Source organism: Natrix helvetica (assembly GCF_964273705.1).
Source record: "Natrix helvetica genome assembly, chromosome: Z".
NCBI classification, from domain to species: Eukaryota; Metazoa; Chordata; class Lepidosauria; order Squamata; family Natricidae; genus Natrix; species Natrix helvetica.
In genome coordinates this window covers 94,205,870-94,226,078 of record NC_138554.1, presented here as the reverse complement: position 1 = coordinate 94,226,078, position 20,209 = coordinate 94,205,870, and the positions used below count along the sequence as shown (strand labels likewise).

The following is a 20,209-nucleotide window of genomic DNA, read 5'->3' as shown; positions in this document are numbered from 1 at the left end:
TGTTTTTTTTAATCCTGTCACTATAGAATTTGTTAAACATCCACTTTTTTTAGTTCTTCTAATTTTACAAAGATTTTACCTTCTGTTAACTTCTTAGCTAGATGCTACTGTTGTTTACCTTTTAATTTGTGTCCATTAAAAGAGCAATGTTCATCAACTTAAATGGAGAATTCTGCCAAATATGCAGAAACTGCTATAGTACTATAGTTTGAGCTGCCCTGTTTATCCAAGTTCAACATTGGAGCCAATATGAATCCCAGTGAATGGTGTTCTATTTATTCCTAACAATTAGCATTTTGTATGTGGTAGGTCTGGAAAGCATACAAAAATGTTTCACACATTTTTCACATTTAGGCTTCATCCTTTATTAGGTAGTGAGTAAGAGACATAGAAAGGATTGTTTGTTGCTTACAGAGCTGAGGTCAAGGAAAGACTTTTATGTAAGAGATTCAGGTTTGCATATAGCACTGTGATGACAAAAAGAAAAAAACCAAACAACATAAAAGAGTATACAGCAGATGATAAGAAGAGTAGGAATGCCTCTTTATTCTGAGCAAAACTTTATCTGTGCCATTCTTACTGTGCCTCCATAAACGCCACAGGCCAAAGTATTATAATTCTGTTTATTTCAGTTATATTTTTAATAAGAGAAGGCATGTCCCCAAGCCTTCTCGTAGGCCATTTGCATGATTCCCAGTCATCAATTTGCATATTATTTCATGTAAGAAAAATCATTTCTGGGACTGTCTAGTCATGTTATGGCTTTGTTATAAGAAAATAAATTATGGCTACAAACAAAGGCTCTGTGGGTTCCGAAAAACTTTAGATAGCTTAGCGTGGGGGGGGAAATGACATACATAGACATGCCAGCAGTTGTTATCCTTATTGCACCAAAACAGTTGAAATAAATTGGAATACATTCTAAAATAGTCATAGGGGTGCCATCCCAAAATTTTTTAATAAAGAAAATATTTCTGGAATTACTATACACAATCACCATACACATTAGTGGTATATCCTGTTCCATATTCCTAATATCACTTGGTATGTATTTGGAGATATATGGTAACCATTTTTGTAGTGAGCATTTCTATACATTAGAGAATAAATTCCATTTTAGATTCAGATGAATCTTCAAGGCTATTCCCTAATGGGAAATCTTCCAAATGACTGCACTTTTAACAAGCTATAATGAAAACTGAAAAAAATGACACAACTAGAAGGTTGGAGAAGGTTGTGGTGTGGTCTTATTTTAATGGTTTAATTTAAGGATAGACATATGATTATTTGACCTGAAATCACTAGCTGGAAGCAAAAAGTTAAGAATGTTGGTACCAATTAATTACATCAAGTTTGTAAGAGTTTTGCAGTCCAAATCTAGTTACACTAATTGCAATCTTGCTCTGAATGTTGAATACTCCCATTTCCCATTGGCCCTGGCCAATATGGCAATGAGATATGAAGAGACACAATTCAACATCTTGAAGTTTACATATTTCCTATCTCTTTGTGAATTAATGTAGTCAGAGGCAGGTATGTCTGTTCACATTCATAGTTTTTTTCTTTTCTTACAGGTGTTTTTTCCAAAAATGAAATTTCAATGTTATCATTCCATAGCAATAAATCTAATCACTGGCTAATTCAGCAACCTGGAAAATGAATTTTAAAATATGTTAGACTTATTATTACAATCTTTAACAACCTTCCTAATGAAAGAAAATAAAAACCACAAATAAACAGATATTCTTGATTTCATATTCTATAAGTGGTATAAGACTGATAAACTTAACTTCAAGGCACAAACAGTTGCAAATAACATGTGAAATATGTATAAACGAATCAATTTGAGCTCTCTTGGAAAAATAAGAATTTAAAAATCTATGTCAGTTTGAAGTTTGGAGGCACATAGTTGGATTGGATACAGAATTTCAGCCATAGAAATTTGATCATGGCATAATCTATACTCTTATCTCCTTCTTTCTCCTGCAGTCTTTCAACTTACAAAAATATGCTCCAAAGGATTGGGAGATCCTTTATAATAATGTAACAGATGGTTTTCCATGCTTTACTAAGAATGGAAGAAATCCTTCTACAAATGTTCCTACCACTACTGGGACCACTTTGGCCTTTACTTTCCACATTCTCCCTAGGCCCTGGTACTTTTCCAGTTTCTCATATTCCTTCTTCCTGATGTTGCTGTAAATTGGCAGCAACATCTATCACCACTACTCACTTCTGGTTTATCTACTACCAAGATATCTGGTTGATTGGCCAGTACCTGCCCCCGATCTGGATAGAGGCAGGTACTAGCCAATTAAGATCCCACAGGATCTTAATCCTTTTACTTTTCACAACCTTCTGTGGAATCTTCTACAGACTTCCATAGACCTAGAAGAGTCTACACATCCACACCCACACACGTATATGGATATCTGTGCGGGTGAGTGTACACACACACCATCTTTTCTAAAATGAATCATTATACTGATTAGTGGTGTTGAGTTTCAGATTTGGAAAGAAAAATTACAGCTATATATTTGATATTTGTCAACAACTCTTTAGCCTTTTCTTAGTATTACATAGCAAACTGAATAGAATTAATGTAGTGAATTGTTATTAGGGTATAATCTTGGGTGACAGGGAGAAGAGCAGCAGCCTAGACACTGTTCCTATAAACAAAGTAAGAGTTGGAAGGATGGATGAAAGTAATAAAAACATCTTAGAAAGGACTTAGAAAGGATTTTAGAAGAGTAAAGTAGGGGAATGTAAAGATCCCATCAGACTTCCAAGATTTGGTTACTGTAACCTTACAATAATGATAGTATTAAGTAGTGCTACTTTTGATTGCTGCTTCTTGTCTGGGCTACTTCAAAGGGATAACATGTGTAGTGATTAATAGGCCACCATTGGCACAGACACCAGTTTAGAAGCTTCAGAGTACTTACTTCTTTTCTGCCCTGAATCAACATCAGGACTGCAACTTTAATGCTCTTGTTATATCATGCTCCATTCTACTAACTAAAGTGAATGTAATGCATAACAAGATGACTCTGCCAACTAAGTGGGACAAGTTCTAATAACAGCAACAACCTAGCAGTTTGAATAAGTAACTGCATGATTCCAGAAACAGACACAGCCATTTTAAAGAGTGGTGGAGTGATACAAGGAGAGTGCTCCTCCTTATCTATTTTCCTATTAAAGCTGAAGTGCTGTCTGGCTTAGTGTACTAAATGGGGTGTTTGTGTATGCTAACAATAATAGAAAATAAAAATAATAACTATTGATGCTATATAACAGAGGAATGTGGTAAATTTATGGAGGTTGCTTTAATATAACTTAGTATTTCATGAATAATCTTTAAGCTTCCACTGTCCATTCAGCTTAAAATGTGGCCTATTTGCTAAAATCTACTTGTGAGCATCATAGCTGTATAGAAGAATGGCTCCTTCTGAATGAGCAGCTGACCATTTAATTTCTCCAAGAAAATGTCAGCAGAAATATCAGAGATTCAGAGTAGATTCATACAGTATCTTTCCCATCCTCTCTGCTATTTCTTGCCAACTGTTTCATAACCCTTTTCTAAAAATGAATGACTCAATTTAATTATTTTATATAGTTTTCTCTGCATAAATTATTTTGAACTCTAACATATATACAATATAGCTCTGTAGATTTCCAATATTTCATTTTTAATACCTCACAGTGAACATACAGCCTTAAGGTTGCAATCCCATATCAACAAGACTTTCCTTTCAGTAGGTCTGCAAGATAGCATAAAGGGTAAAAGGTTATTGTACATAAGACAGATACAAAATTTCTGGTCCATGGCTTGCATCTGTCCACATAGTATGGCTTTCTGATAAAATATAACTTAGATTTATATTAGATTCCAACAGTAGCAATGTACTTTATTATTACTGTAACTTCTAATATGTGGCATAAATAAACTACTTCACAAATCTTCTGTTCTGTGTTCCTTTTGTTTGTTCTATAACCAATCCTATTTCCTATTCATTGTCTAAACACTGTTTTTAACTACAATCTTCTGAAATATGTAATATCTTCTGCTATGAGATTATTCATTTTACAGTCTTAATTTGATTTTAGATGCATTTTCTTTTTCCATAAAATATTTCAAAATATTCTTTTACTTTGGCAAACCTGAAATTCCAGAAAATGGAGTAGGGGACATGACATTTCAGTGATATGAAAACCAACTGCTACCATGGAGATTTGACTGAAGGAAAAGGAAATCTGTGACCTGTTTCATGAGAACATTAGAAGCACAGGAGATCAGATCACTATTGGGCTATTAAAGATAATTGCAATGTTGATGCAGATGTCCCTGCCAGGTTACATCACTTGTTATGGACCCTGATTCCTTCACCTCCTGGACTATAGACTTAGACCAATTTCTCCTGTTTGTATTGATTGCTACAGATAACACAGATGCCACATTGTATCACATTGAGCACACAAGAACATGTATGTGTAGGTAGTAGAACTTTTTCTTCTGTCCTGAACAATCAGCGCCCAATTTATTTAACATTACATGTACATTTAAAGCACAGGGAAATGTTAAATGCCACTTGTGATGAAGCAAAGAGGCAAGATGGATAAAAAGAAATGTCCAACTAAGGGCTTTCAAGATTAGAGTTTCACTGAAATGATGATATAACTAATTGGAAAGTCTTGCATTCAGGAGAGAAGCCAATATTGCAATCCTATCTGAACACAATCTGCTGTAAATAAAATCTCTTTTGAGTCATGCTTGACCTCTGACAACTATATAGTTGGGTTTACCATTTTGATTTACTTGGCAACAAAGCAGAAGTGGCTTACCACTCCCTTCTTAATTTGCTTGTCAACTCTGGTATACGTTTTGTGGTGTTGAATAGGGTGTATCCTAGGGGAAATTGTGTGCAGGGTAACTGCCAAAGCTTCTTCATAGGCTCACAAATATTGTGGCAACTTGCCAAAAAAGGAAGATGTCAATTATGTTTTCTGAGTTTATGAATATTTCTGCATTGTATCTATTTTTAGCAGATAAATAACCAGGAAATGCTGACTTGACAGGAACAGTGGTTAAGCACACTGGTCTTCACAGTACTTCTGTTCTATTTCCCCTTTCATTCTAAGAGTTAAGTATTTTATGTACATTGAAACCAGTTAATGCCCTTTAAACAGCTCTGTTTAGTTGTTAATAAACAATAAAGTTACTGTAGGTGGGATCTGTGCCAAAAAGCACAATCAAAATTGCTTCAATACTAGTATGTGTGTGTATATGTATACATACACATAGATTTTTTTTCTACATATATGGATATTTATTCATTTTATACACACACACACACACACACACACACACATCAATCAATGTTGCAGGATAACTTGTAAGATTCTCATTGGTAGAATATGCAGCCAATTTCCTTTCTTTAAAATTGATTAAGAGCTCTATCAAAAGTGGTGTGTGTGTGTGTGTGTGTGTGTGTGTATACACACAGTAAATTAACACTGCATAGGTCATTGTCCTTGTTTTGCTTTTGTTCTGAAAAATTATTGCAGTACACTTAATTCATTGATGGAGTTCAATATGGAGCAAACAGGACAGGTGTGTGAGTCGTCCGTATAGGTCCAGGGGCGGGTCGAAGAAGTGATGGAGGAAGTGCAGAAGTCTGAAAAAGAGTAGCTGGTGGGGCTGTTCGAAGACTGAAAGGGGAATTTACAGCCACAGCAGCAGCTGCTGCTGCAGCTGCCAGTGGGTTGGGGAGTATCCGTGGAGCTACTGATTTTGCAGCTTCTTTTGAAAATACAAGTTTGACCTGAAAGGGGAGGGAAAACAATAAAGAATGTTATTTGTTCAGATCACAAACACTGAAGATTAATTTTTATTGCGAAATATCTAACATACTTGATGCTATTGCAAAATGAAAGGTAAATCAAAGGTTTTACAGGAAAATAAAATATTTTAAAAATGAAAATAAGTAAATAAGAACAACAAAAAAGAGGCCTATATACATAAAGAATCAGAAAATCAGTATACTCTGATAATCAATATTTACAGTAACATGTTCATAAATTATGATGAAAAGGTTCTCATTTTGGGAGAAACAAATGTTCATTTTCAATTGTATGTGTGTTTGTGTGTGTGTGTGTGTTTTCGTAGATTTTCATATATATATGCAAGGTCCTGTCATTTCCCCAAACAGAACTTTGTATATGACCAAAGGTAACAATATATGGAATGAGAATTCTATTAGGGGCATATGGAAGTTCAGAAGGGATTACTTCAATGAAACTTTCAGTGAAGCCAGTTTAGTCACCAGGCTAGAAATCAGGAGATTGTAAATTCTAGTCCTGCCCTAGGGATGAAAGCTAGTTGGGCAACCTGGGGTCAGTCACTGCCTCTCAGCCCAACCCACTTCATAGACTTTTTGTTTTGGGTAAAATAGGAAGGAGTATTATATATGGTCATTGCCATGAATTATTTAAAAAAAAAATAAAGGTGTAATAAAAATAGATGATCGATAGATGACTATCTATCTATCTATCATCTGATAAATATAGATGATAGATGATAGATGATAGATGATAGATGATAGATGATAGATAGATAGATAGATAGATAGATAGATAGATAGATAGATAGATAGATAGATAGATAGATAGATAGATGAATAAGCAATGCACTCCCTTGAAGCAAAACCATGAAGAAAAACTGAGCGGCTTGGCATCACTTATGGAAAGTGGGGGGGAAATCCTTATGGATGGATATGAACTTAACTTGCTTTGTGATATAGATGTGATCTCAGGTGGAACATTAAGATAGATTGAATCATTCCCACACTCTAAAGCACTGGGTCCACTGTCCCAAATCCTTAATTAAGTAGTTAATTTATATAAACAATTGCATATCCTATTCTTATAGTTAATCCTCGTTACACTGATTTCTTCTTATTTATTTGATTTTTTGGTAATATTCTTCTAAAGAATTATGAGCAAAATTTCTATATCATAAAAAGGACAATGCAGGGGAAAGTCAATAGCATACCAAATAAATCAGTTTCCTGGCTGTGCACTCACTTACTTGGAATAAACACTATAGTTCAGTGGAACTTAATTCTGAGTAGAACATGTGTGTGATATTTCTAGCCTCCTCTTACATGAGAGGTGATTTTTCATCCAGATACTACGTTCTGGTTGTTCAATTACTCAACCTCTCCTTTTCTTTTGCATTCTCCATATCAAAGATGGATAAGTTTTGAGTACCTCTTACCCAACTTAATTAGATTTTTGGAGTGTTCCAAATGAATGCTTGGAAAAGTTCAATAATCAGATGGATATTTATCTGAAACCTGAAACATCGTTTTCCATTGCCCCTTCCCTCTTTTTTTCTGGTTAATTTCCTTTTCATAAGAAAAAAATATTTAATTTGGTAAGGATAAGGAATGGCTATCTTATGATAAGTGGCTTATTTTCAACCAACAAAATGTAAGGTTATTCAAAGGTTGTCAATTAACCTAGAAAAATGGAGTCTCCATAACACACTATTAGAATTGTGCTTCAAATGATATTATCAATAATACTATATATCAAAAACTTGCTTACCCCAAGTGGGTGTGTTCCCTTTTGGAGTTTGTTATAGGGGCTGTATTTGGGTTTTGGAGGTTTCCCAGCAGCTCTGTCTTTGTGCCTTCTACTGCTTATGTGCTGTTTCAAAGCAAACACTCTTTGTTATTACTATTCTTCAAATGACACAATTTACTGACTTCAACACAATATTTTTGGCCGACCTGAATAATTTGGTTTGTCCTGTTAAAAACCATGCAGAATCATAAATCTTTTTATCCATTTTTTTTTGCCATAAATAAAAATCTGGTTCAAATACACCCGAAAAACAGATGAATAGATTTTATCATAATTCTATTGATCTATTTTTCTGGTTGCTCTGAAATGATGAACACATAGGTTATATGCCATATCAATTAACAAGGTCTGGTTTTGTAAATAGCTTAAATGGAAACTATTTGGGAACTCAGGATGAACTCATTGATAAATAATCTCACCAGACTAATACAGGTATTCATAACTTATGTCTATGGAGATTCTCAGTCAGGTACTCCTAACTTAATGACTACAATTGGGACTGGCAGCTCTGTTGTTAAGCAAAGTAATTTCTAAATGGGAAATCACATGACTACTACTATACTTTCCTTTCCCCATCCACCCGCCTCCCCTCTGGAGTAATCACCACAGGGCGAGGGTAGCTGTTTGCCTGCCTGTAACTGATTTTCACATCTTCTACTTTTGTTCGTTTCCTAAAATTTTACCTCAGCTTCCCTTTTTCCTGGCTGCCTGATCATTGGAATAATTAGAATAAATGGAATTAATAAATTAATTTCTATTTGCATTTATTACTGAGTAGGGATTACAAGAGAGTAAGTAGACACAAAATGGGGAATACAATGAAAAGCAATAATAATAAATATTTCATTGGCATTGGTAGCCATGAATAGGCTATGCAAACAGCACAGTATATTTTGTAAACAGTTGTACCAGGAATAAATCCTGAAGTATCACAATCTTCAACATCAATAAAAGATCAATCAGTAAAAAAAAAATGGGGATTTTTTTTCAAGGTGGGTTTATATAATGATGGGAGGTATCTTACAATAATAACTTTAATTAAGAATACATTATTTTAGCAATATAGAATACTCTTTCCACAGAACAAATTATCATTAAAATGTCCTCTTTTTGTTCAGTTGTTAAAGACTCAAGAGCCTATTTCCCTTAGGTTAGGTTGATTTATGCTTCCTATCAGAAACCCTTATGTAATACTTGCCAGGAACTGGGATATGTACCACAAACTGCCTTGATCTCTTAACTGCTATATTTCATCTATGTGAATAAACACTTGCCTTGAATTCTTCTCAATTGCACTTGCATCTGTATGACAAACAATTCATATGTAGCACCTCATCCCACAGAGAAATATCCTACCAGTTTAGAACAACAAACTAACAAACTGGAATCTATGTCAGTAGCATTTCATACTTATAAAGCTGAGACATACAAACAAAAATTAGACCAGTATTGTCTTCTTTTGCTCTTTTTAACTACTAAATTTGTGCCCTGATATATGGGCAGGATCTGCCAGTAAACTGCATAAACATGTTTTAAGTTGTGTGGTAAGCTGTTTTGGAAAACTTACTTTAAAAGGCGTTTCACTCATTTTAAACCAAATAAATATTTTATATACTATTCCCAGTGCCTAAGTTAGTCTTCCCTCAAGATAAAGCACTCTCAGATTATATACACAATGTGATTACATATATGAGAACATTTATAAAAATAACATTGTGTGGTTAATAGGATTTCTAATTTTGAGGGGGAAGAATATAGTTTACTGGGCGTAATTTGATACTTTTTGTCTAGAGAAGAATATGTTTATACAACAATTCATATTCATCAAAATATCAATTTTTCTCCAAAAGACACGGGGAAAGTAAAATAACAGAACACAAGGGTACATTATGTCATTCTCAAATAATTTAAGTTGAAATAATTGTCAACATATGACAATTTAACGAAAATATAATTCAGCAAAACAAATGCATCATCACGCACAAAATCATCATGAACCATATGGCATGGTTATGCAAACTGTTCAGAAACATGCCTTGTGGCTTTGGAAGTAATCCAGCAAATGTGCCGTCTGTTCAGAAGAGTGGAAAGGGATGTGTAATGTACATGATAAAGTTTTTCTGAGATGTGATACCTTGCTGAACCAAGCAGCAGGTTTGGTTGAAATGTCCATCTCTATAATTTGCATTACCCTATCATCCTGTTGGTAAGAAATCAAAGAATCATATGATTGATGCACACGCCATAATCTTTTAGCATATGGAGACATTGTTGGACTCAAATAGATACGTTACCTTTCATTTATATAGTTGAACATACTATGGGCATCTGTATCAATCTCCTGGAATCACAATATTGTGCAGATATTACAGCAAAACTGGAAAGCACCAGTCATTCTTAACAAATGGTAGATGATCATAATCCCATCAATGGCCCTCATAAACTCCTAAAATAGGTAGTTTTACTGATCCATATTTAAGAACCTTGAATTTCTGGAGCTTAGGAGTAACAAAAGAAATGTATTGCCAAAATTTAGTACCTGTTTAAGTTGTGTCTCAGAATTCACATGCACATCACAAATTTCACAGTGAAATGTTTTGTTCTGAAGTCCTGTATTTCCTTTATTGATAGGTCCTTTTCCTTTGACGCCTGTCCTAGGAAAGGCTTTGATGTTTCCACTCCCATTACGAGCTTCTAGCATAGTTTTGTGCTTTGTGCCTAAAAATGTTAAACATGTAAAAGAATCATCTTAGAAAATATTTGAATAACTCCTTCATCTTCCTCTGGATTAACTTTCGCCAACATGTGAGGACTTTAATTTCCAGGATTCTTTAGCACTATAGCCAGAGCTGAGAATAGTACAAAGCCCTCATATTTAAAGAATTTAAAGGCTGTACCTCAGGTTCTATCCCAGATACTTTTTATGCACCCATCTGTATTCTTCATATTGATTTGATGAATGATAATCATATTCATATTGTATATCCATATATTTAGCTATTAATGCTACCTAAGAAATTATAATTTCATATAAAAACCTGGGAAGTTATTATTATTATTTCCATGCACTGGTGATACAATTTCTAATGTGCCCAAGTTCTATGCCACATATGACTAATGGGCTACAAGTTTATAATATAATACTTTATTTACAGTCACAGACCAAAACACGACCACTACAAAAGAGACACAGGAGAATTGATTGTAGCATCATAGCAGCCAGTCACCAAAAGCCCAACTAAGGGAGGTTACAGCGCTCTCCTCTAATGGTTACAGCTCTCAAGAAAAACCTAGAAACCTGAGAGGTGATGTATGAGGAGACATCCCCAAGGCAATATACAAACAATCACAGCCATCAGGTCTAGAAGGGACAATTTCAAGAAGAGACAGTAACCTAGATCTGTCCACGCTATACATGGGGCAAAATAGAAGGACGGGCTATCGGGAGCCTCTTAAAACGACCATCCAAAAGTGCTGAGGGCAAGACATTAAAGCGAGCTAGGGAAAAAGCTCTTCTATACTTGGGAATGGTTAAGGTATAAAAATAGGAAGCCATCCTCAATCCATAATTAATAAGTTTGTTGAGAGTCAGGGGGGAGCAAGTTTTGTTGGCTCTGGCTCGTAGATATTGTAAATCAATGTCCACAAGCCGTTGGACTATCCTAAATTGGGTGTCCTTGAGGTCGTAGTTTCCCAAGGCATCCTCCATAAAACCTAGCAGATGAAGTTTCTTCAGCAGCTCTTTCTCCCAGCAAGAAATATGGGAGTCCGTGAACGCCAGGGAGAGGTAGCTTCCAGGAACTGCCACAAAAAGCACCCAAAACCACCATTTAAAGGTGTTAATCCAGGCCATACATTCCACCGATTGAATGCCCAGTTCTAGGTACATGGGGCAAAACCAACACAAGGGGGAAGACCCAGAAGTTTTCTAAGAAAAGCAGCCTGGGTTCTTTCAATGCAATCCTTGAAGCCCAGCATCCATATGGGAATACCATGGAGGGTTTGGGCCAATGTTTTGGCTTTGTAAATACGTAGGGCAGAAGGAATGAACTGGCCACCCTAGATATAAAAGAATCTTAAAATCTGCTGGTGACTACAGGAGGCCGAGTTCAGCACCTGGGTTCAATGTCTAGTCCAGGCACCAGTGTTCTGAAATTGAATACCTAAATACTTAAAATGGAAAACCTGCTTAACAGCATTGCCACTGATATCCCAGTTATACAATTTCTGGGCTCTAGTAAACACTAGTACTTTCAATTTATCATAGTTAATAGCCAAATGGTTTTCAGCACAGTAAGACCCAAATGCAGAAAGCAATCTTTTCAGTCCTGGCCTTGACAATGAAAGGAGAACTGCATCATCAGCGTAAAGAAGAAGCGGGATCTTTGTAGTTGTCAGCTTCAGGGCATGGGATTCAATATGTCTGATATAATCGGCCAGATCAGATAAACATATATTAAACAGAAGAGAAGCCAGAACACATCCCTGCCTTACTCCATTCTTAATCAGGATAGGATTAGAAAGTTTTCCCTGCAGACCACACCTGACCTGGCTGGAGGTCTGATTGTACAAGGACCTAATTAAGAATAGCAAATGGCTGTCAATAGAACTTTTAAGCAGTTTTGACCACAACAGACCCCTAGGGACTGAGTCAAATGCTGACTTTAGGTCGATGAAAGCAGTGAAGCAAATATACTACCTGGTATAGTAGTATACTTGTTGACCAGGTGCGCTAGGGCAAAGCAGTGATCAAGTGTGGCAGAGCCAGCTTTAAACCCAATTTGTTCAGCACCAATAATATTGGATTCCTCAACCCAAGTGAGGAGTCTGCGATGGAGATATTTAGCATACAATTTCCCAATAATGGAGAGCAGGCTTATGGGGCGATAGTCAGCTGGGTTGTTTCTATTTCCGCGTTTAAAAACTGGCACAATAATTGCTAAGCTCCAGGAGGAAGGTACTCTGCCAGAGGAATTAATATATGTAAAGAGTCTTGCCAAAAGAGGAATCCACCATTCAGAGTTGGATTTTAGCAGATCAGGGGGAATAGCATCAGGGCCAGGAGCTTTACCCGACTTGAGTTTGGAGATAAACTCGGTGATCTCAGCATGGGTCACAGGTTGCCAGTCAGGGGCTACAAGAGACAGCTGTGGGTCAGGCACAGTTGAACTTGCTGACAACTGGTAAATTGCCAAGAAATGGTTTTCCCAGTCTCTGTTAGAGATGCAGCAGAGAGGGAGTTCCCGATGGTCCGGCAAGGAGCTGGCCAAAATAATGGGGTGTCCTGCTGCTGGATAGAGAGGAGAAGTAAATTCCACTTCTGTCTCTCTTTAACTTTCTTTTCCTTAGCAATTAATCTTTTGTACTCCCGTTTCAGGCAGTAGTAGTCCTCTGGTGGGCATTTGTCCCCTTGGTTGCAGTAGAGCAGGTAAACCCATTTAATCTGGTTCCTAAGCATCAAGCAATCTTTGTCAAACCAAGTATTACTTCATGATTGATATAGACCACTCGGCCCACAGACGGCTCCAAGCTCTTTTTGGACACTGTTAATTAGTGATTCAAAGGCCAAGACTATATCCAAGCCACTACTTGCTAGTACCTGATTATACAAGTTGAGACACTCGGGAGATGCTAAAAAGGAGTGAAACTTTCTTTCAGTATTGGGAGACCATTTTATTCTCCTTGTGTACAAGGCCACATAGGGATCTAATATCTGAGGGCCCCTAGGGAGAAGTATATTTTAAAAAAGCTCCATGATTGTAACCAGGGGGTAGCGGTTGCTCTGTGTAAGCCAGTCCACATAAAAAGCATGGACTGCCTCTCTTAAGGGTCGAGATACCAGCACAAAATCAATAACCCTACTCCCACGTAAGGAACTAAAAGTAAATTCACCAGCCAGATCACCTAGGGTACTTCCATTAAGAATTATCTTGCTGTGTTGGGCTGCTAGAAGGGCTAACTGGATGCCAGCAAAATTTGTTAATTCATCCTTAGAATGTCTGGCTGAAGTCAGATGACCTATGGCCTGGAGGGTTTCTTGGGGGTAGAGTGCCTCTATCGCTGGGGGGACATGAGCTCCCAGACAGGCGTTAAACTCACCCCCTATTAATAATAATAATAATAATAATAATAATAATAATAATAATAATAATAATAATAATAATAATAATAATAATAATAAATTTATTTCTAAGCCGCACCCTCTCCCGAAGGACTCAGGGTGGCGTACAATAAAACACATAAAAACGAAAAAGACAATACACACAAAGAATAAACAAACACGTGTACATGGAGGAGGTATGAAGATAAAAAGACAAATTAAAAACATAATTTAAAATCCCCTTATAAAAGTCTAAAAGTCACCAAAAATTAAAAAACCTGTCAGGAGCAGTGTGCGCGGACTATGGTTGAGCCAGGCCAGCTACTTGAAATAGGTGCGTCTTGAGCTTTATCCGGAAGGATTAAGATGTACAATGCTTGGAATTTAGTTTCCATAGAAGTAATATAGTTCTCCAGCGTGCCCCATTGAGCTTTGATATCGGCTTGACTCCTCGTTGGGGGAAGATAAACATTGACAGTTTGCTGCGTCCTTTCTTAATTAAAAGCACCATACCTAAAGAGCCACAGGGGGGTAGTTCCACTGTCTCCACTTTCAAAGAAGTAGAGACCAAACAAGCTAGACCACCCTTAGGTCTCCCTGCCTTAGATTGTCTAATAGCGGCCAACAAAATGGCCGTAAACCCTGAAAAGGATATCTTATCACAAGCCCAGGTCTCCTGAAGCAGGATCACATCGAATGAATGGATATAGTTAGCAAATTCTGCAGTACAACATCTTCACCCTCAGCCTGCGATGTTCCATGAAAGGCACTTGAGTGTGCGGGGGGGGGGGTAACCAGGTTTACTAGTCATTCTGTGTGGCTAATTTTTTCCAGAGCACCCTTCAGATCCAAAAAAATACATCCATTATTAGATGGCAAGGTCATCCTCTTGGGAGGCAAAAGCCGGGGAAAAGAGAGGGGAGGCGAGCCTTGCTCATGGGGCTGTAAGACTCTAAGCGCACTCCAGTTCGTACTTGTGGCATTGACTGGTTGCTTAGCTGGAAGGTATTCGGCAGTATCATCAAGCGGGGTTTGAGTTAGCCCTGCGTCTCCAGATTTATGTATTAAACATTTTGGAGAAAATGCCAATGGAGCTTCCGCTGGTAAATCAGTATAAAATCCCTGAGGTCCAAAGGAATCCTTGTCAGAGAGTGATAGACTCCAAAGCTTGAACTTAACTGCATCCAGACGCTTTATGATTTGGGCTCTTTCCGATTGAGGAAGCGCACTAAAGGAGCCAAAGAGCCGCATCTCCTCCTGGTTCCAAAAGCCATCCTGACACAGATCATCCCCATAGATAGGTAGAATCCCAGAGACATTGACCTGGGACCCATCTACCAAGAGACCTTGGGTGCCCTAAGCTGATGTCGCTTCTTTTGGGGCCACCTCTTCCCAGCTGAATCAAATCGAGGGAAGCTTCCTGGTAAGATGTTACATGCTGCAGGGGGCTGATTTGTCCAGTTGTAGGAGGAGCAGTTAGCCTACCGTCTGAGAGAACGCCAGCTGAGGGTTTTGCAGAAGTAGGTATATAGCAATGTCCAGGATAGCATTCGAAGTTGGCTCATTAATATATGCCACTGAAGATCTTTTGGGGGCAATAAATCTCCTGCCACTCACAAGTTGTTGGTTACTCAAAAGTAGCTTAATCAATATATCTTTGAAGACTCTTCTTGGCAAGATGCCAAAGGATTTTAACCAGGATCCTCTTCTGAACAGTAGTTTTGGAATGTTAGAATTGTCGAAACTAAGTAGCACTCTGGAGCAGTATTCAGGGGAGGGTAAAGGTTCGACCTTCTTCAAATCATCAGCTTTTAGCCCCAGTAATTTAAATAGATGACGCCTCGACAGCTGTATTGAACTCCAGTAAGGTAAATTGCCGTTAATGGGGTTAATGATGAGGGCCACCTGTTTTGGCTGTAAGACCAGGCGGCTAATCGCATCATAGGATGCGGAATTCAGTCTGTTGGTAGAATTTCATTGACCAAGATTTCATTGGCCAGTGCTTTTATTAAAGCTTTTCCTGGGATTTGGTAGGGATATCCATATCCATTTGGTATATCCATATATTTAGCTATTAATGATATCTAATAAATTATAATTTCATATAAAAACCTGGGAAGTTATTATTATTATTTCCATGCACTGGTGATACAATTTCTAATGTGTCCGAGTTCTATGCCATATATGACTAATGGGCTACAAGTTATTTATTCCACAAATTTTATGCTAAAGAAGCTGTCATAAGTATGTAGTAATGTGTGTGAGAATCCTCAATGAAGTTAAATATAGAGTTTATTTTGATCACCAGCTGCAGCTAATTAAACATGTCCTCCCACAAAATGATAAAATCATTCGGACATTGGTTTGAATCATTGCCACATATTCTAATTGGATTATTAACTAATTTTGAAAACCTGCTGCTAGTGAAGGAATTGGCACTATCTCAAAAAACCTTTTTGACAGTGCATACTCCATAGAGAGGAATGGAAACTAAATGGCAACACAGTCACTTTTAAAAAGAATGCATGGTTTACTTCTAGAAGTGTTTACCCGGGGGAAATATTGCTTCTAAAAACTAAAGTATTTACAATAAAGGTCTAGTCCATGGTTCCCTGGCGGTGGAATGACTTAGGAGGGTGCTAAGAGGCAAGGGGGGCAGCAAGGGACGCTAAGAGGCAAGGGAGGTGGCAGAAGAGTGCTGGAGGTGGCCCCCTCGCAGGGCGCAAGACCTCTACTTGGAATGACAGGGCCATAGAAGGGGATATAGTGTGTTGTGTGTAAATAACAAGTCCCAGAAAGGCCATCCAGCCTCCAGCGAGAGCCTCGTACCAGCGATAGGGAAGAAAACTGAGAAATGAACACCTATGGGTGCATTTAAAAGCAAAGCAGAGAAACCAACTCGTTTCTTTCCTAAGGCTCTTTCTCCCCGCCTGGGAGCTCCTCTCGAAATCCTTACCACAAAGCAAGGGCTCTGCCTGGCTGTTCTGCTTTGTGTCCCTCTTCCTGATTTATTTATTTTTTAAAAACCCGGATTGAAAAAAGTGATCCAGGGGCGTTGTAGGAGCTGAGCTTCTTTCAATGAGTTGAGGCACTAAAGCCCGAGTGCATTGGCCTCCCGCCTGCTTTGCAGTCCGGAAGTGGGAGAGCAGAGAGGCAGGTTCCTAAGCCAAGGAGAGAGAGAGAGAGAGAGAGAGAAAGAGAGAGAGAGAGAGAGAGAGAGAGAGAGAGGGAGGGAGGGAGGGAGGGAGGGAGGGAGGGAGGGAGGGAGGGAGGAGGGTCCTGCAGGCGGCAAAGGAGGGGGCTGCCTCTCTTTCTCTGCCAGCCTGCACTGGAGCAGCAGCCCTTGCCAGCTGGCAGTGCGGAAGGAGGGCGCCGCCTGTCCCGCATTAGAGCCTCTGTTTCTCACCCACCCATCCACCCACCCACCTCGGCCCACCACATGTCAAGCCTGCAGCACCCCCCTGCTGCTTTGGCCCAAGCCCGCCAGTTTCATTAAGCGTGGAGCAGGCCAAAGGTGAGGCATAGCAGGTTTTGAGGGAAGTAGGTTTTGAGAGAAGCAGGTTTTGAGGGAAGGCGAGCATGCAAAGGGGGCTGCAGGGAGACCTGGTGATGTAATGGCAGAGGCCTTCCTGCATGGCAACAGAACTTTATTTTCCTCCAAAACCATGTTTTCCCTCTCCCCCAAAACCTCTGGCCCAGATTTTTCTGCCGCTACCCTTCCTGCTGCCAGTGCTCGGGTTCCTCCCTCGCCCCAGTCCATGGCAAGAGAGAAGAGCACCTTGCCAATCATAAATACAGCAGGGACGCTGAGGAGGTGGGGGGAAATACATGGGGGGAGGGAATCTGTCGTACCCGCAAGGGAGATTTGTGTGACAGTAAAGGGATTGGTTTCATTGGAAGTCGGGAAGAAATGGCCCATTTAAATATTTAAGGTTTAAATCTAGAAATCAGGGGTTCTAGTTTTGGGTACCACAAGTTCCCCCTGTGGCTTGTGCAGACAAAGAGAGGATCAAAGTCTTGAGCTCTTCCTCTGCCTGTAACCAGGTTTTTAAAAACGGGGATCCTCTGGGTCCCACGTCCTGGAGTTCTGCCTACAGTTTGGGAAATTGCTGATTGCCACTTCCTTTGAAAAGACTTTTTTTTCTGGTATCACTTCATCAAGCCCATCCATCACATTAAGAATTTACTGAACAGTGAAGTAGTTTCTAAATTTTACTGAGTTTACTAAGTTATTAGTTACTAAGGTTCTTGATAAATGACTATCAGACTTTGAAAACCTGGTATCACTGGATCATGTTCAACAATTTTGTTGAGTTAACATTAACTAAAAAGGTTTTTAAATTGGATTTTGAATAAATGTGCAATTAATTGTTATAGTTTTGAATTTTACTGTTACTATCTTCCCAACCACCCCCAAGCCTCGCCCACAGAACCGGTAATAAAAAAAATTGAATTCCATCACTGGGTGGGGGGAACTGAGGATCAGTTTGTAGCACCAAGGGGGTGATGGACTGTAAAAGTTTGGGAACCACTGGTCTAGTCTATCCCATGTCACTGCATAGGAGTCCATGTATCTTTATATTTTTCATTTTTAAAGAGGGGGTGGAGATGCAAAGGTAGCATTTGTCATGATTAATTGTTTCCAAACATTTTACGAAAGTTAGGCAGACAAAATCCTTTTGAATCCAAAAGCAATAGCCATACTATTATAAAGATTATTGTCATTAGGAATTTCGCAGATTTGCCAGCTCCAGATCCTAAATGAATCTCTTTTTCAGCTTATTTAATCAATCAGACTGAAAGTAAAATAATTTTCAGAGGTAAATACAGGTAAATGTGAACAATCCACTGAAATAACAACAGCGATGTTCTGTATACTGTATATATATGAGATATTATTCATTCTTTGCAATAAACCATGATTTTAAAAAAATCACACAAGACTTTCCTTCCTCAAAGAAGAAGATGTAATGCAAAGTAATCTAATATTGATTTTAAAAACATCAAACACACACACACACACACACACATATTCATCCATGCATCCATCCATCCATCCATCCATCCATATATAACCATATATAACTATATATATATAGTTCTATATATATTGCCAAACCAAAGACCGGGATGTTACATCACAGCCATCTGCTCAGGTCATTACATCACAGAATGCAAAGGCTCAGGATGTTACAATGCAGCCAACCTCCCAGGATGTTGCAGCACAGGACCCAAGATGCTCTATACTAGAGCTCAGGATGTCATCACATAGCCCATTACCCAGGTCGTTACAACACAAAAGACTAATGGGCACACAGCTAGTACCTCAGCCACAGGATGTTACAAAACAGCCGACTAATCTGCATACATCGACTCCATCAACTAATCAAGATGTAACAACACAGCCAACCAACCTGCTTACAGCATCAAAGCCAGTATTCCACACCCACCCACCAATATTTCTAGAAAGACGGCAGCTCTATATATAAACTAAGAAGACCCAATTACAGGTTCACCTCAACTAAGAAGCTCACTCAACTAAGAAGCTCACTGGATTTGGCCAATCAACCTCAGCCCAATCTAACCTACCTTATAAGATGTTCTGAGGGGAAATTCAGAGGAATGAATGCTATATATGACTCCTTGACATCCTGGAGAAAAGGCAGGACATAAATCTAACAAATAAATACATTTCTGGAATACATAATACAAGGGAAATTCAATAAGGATTGTTTTGGGATCTATGCACAAAATAAAAATAACAAGATTATAAAATAGAAATAAAAGATGCTAAAATAAATTCAGTCTAAATTTGAAAAATTAAAAATGATTGATTACATAAAATAACCTTGAATATATAAGTATAGGACTGTGATGGCGAATCTATGGCATGCATACTGGAAGTGGCATGCAGAGCCATCTCTTTGGGCACACCAGCTGTCACCTGTTGCTCTTCCAGGTTCCAGCTGGTCTTCCGAGAGCACCGGAAACCACAAGAGTAGGTAATTGGCACGCATGCACACACCAGAAACTAGAAGCTGAGCTTCCTGGTGTGTGCATGCACAACAAGGAACTACTCTTCCAGTTGCTGGTGCTCCCATGCATGTGTGCATGCCGGAGAGCTGCTCTTCCATGTGCACACGCACTCCCATTTTAGCACTTGGTGCCAAAAAGATTCACCAACACTGGTATAAGAAATACTTGTGTTTATTAGCTATATTATATTAGCTTAAATATTTGAATAAATAAAATAAATGGTGGGGTTAAAGGTTAGGTTGGTTTTATTGTTCTAATACTCAATGGATCATAGCTTGCAAGTTGTCTTGCTTTCAATGCACCAGCTGAATCAGATTGTAGCTTAACAGTACTAAATAAAACAGTTGGAAGCACTCAAGTCCAAGAGGAGAGAAGAAACTATGGTTTGGAAACGAGGGATTTTTTCCTTTAAAGATTTTCATTTAT

The 20,209-nt window shown here is 38.4% G+C and overlaps 2 protein-coding genes across 3 annotated transcripts in view; both read right to left on the bottom strand.

The window, feature by feature from the left end:
- Positions 1 to 360: 360 nt before the first annotated feature.
- ZNF385D (zinc finger protein 385D) overlaps positions 361 to 20,209 on the bottom strand; it is a 195,347-nt gene continuing 175,498 nt past the window's right edge. For both annotated transcript variants that reach the window (XM_081932221.1, XM_081932222.1), the window contains 3 exons: positions 10,187 to 10,365; positions 7,609 to 7,710; positions 361 to 5,822 (listed from right to left, as the gene is read on the bottom strand). In XM_081932221.1, the coding sequence (XP_081788347.1) occupies positions 5,589 to 5,822; positions 7,609 to 7,710; positions 10,187 to 10,365 (515 nt within the window). In that variant the 3' untranslated portion in view covers positions 361 to 5,588. The remainder of the gene's footprint in view (positions 5,823 to 7,608; positions 7,711 to 10,186; positions 10,366 to 20,209) is intronic.
- LOC309381332 (uncharacterized protein) overlaps positions 11,186 to 20,209 on the bottom strand; it is an 81,999-nt gene continuing 72,975 nt past the window's right edge. Inside the window, exon 2 of the mRNA XM_081932227.1 lies at positions 11,186 to 11,377. The gene's annotated coding sequence lies outside the window, so the exon portion shown is untranslated. The remainder of the gene's footprint in view (positions 11,378 to 20,209) is intronic.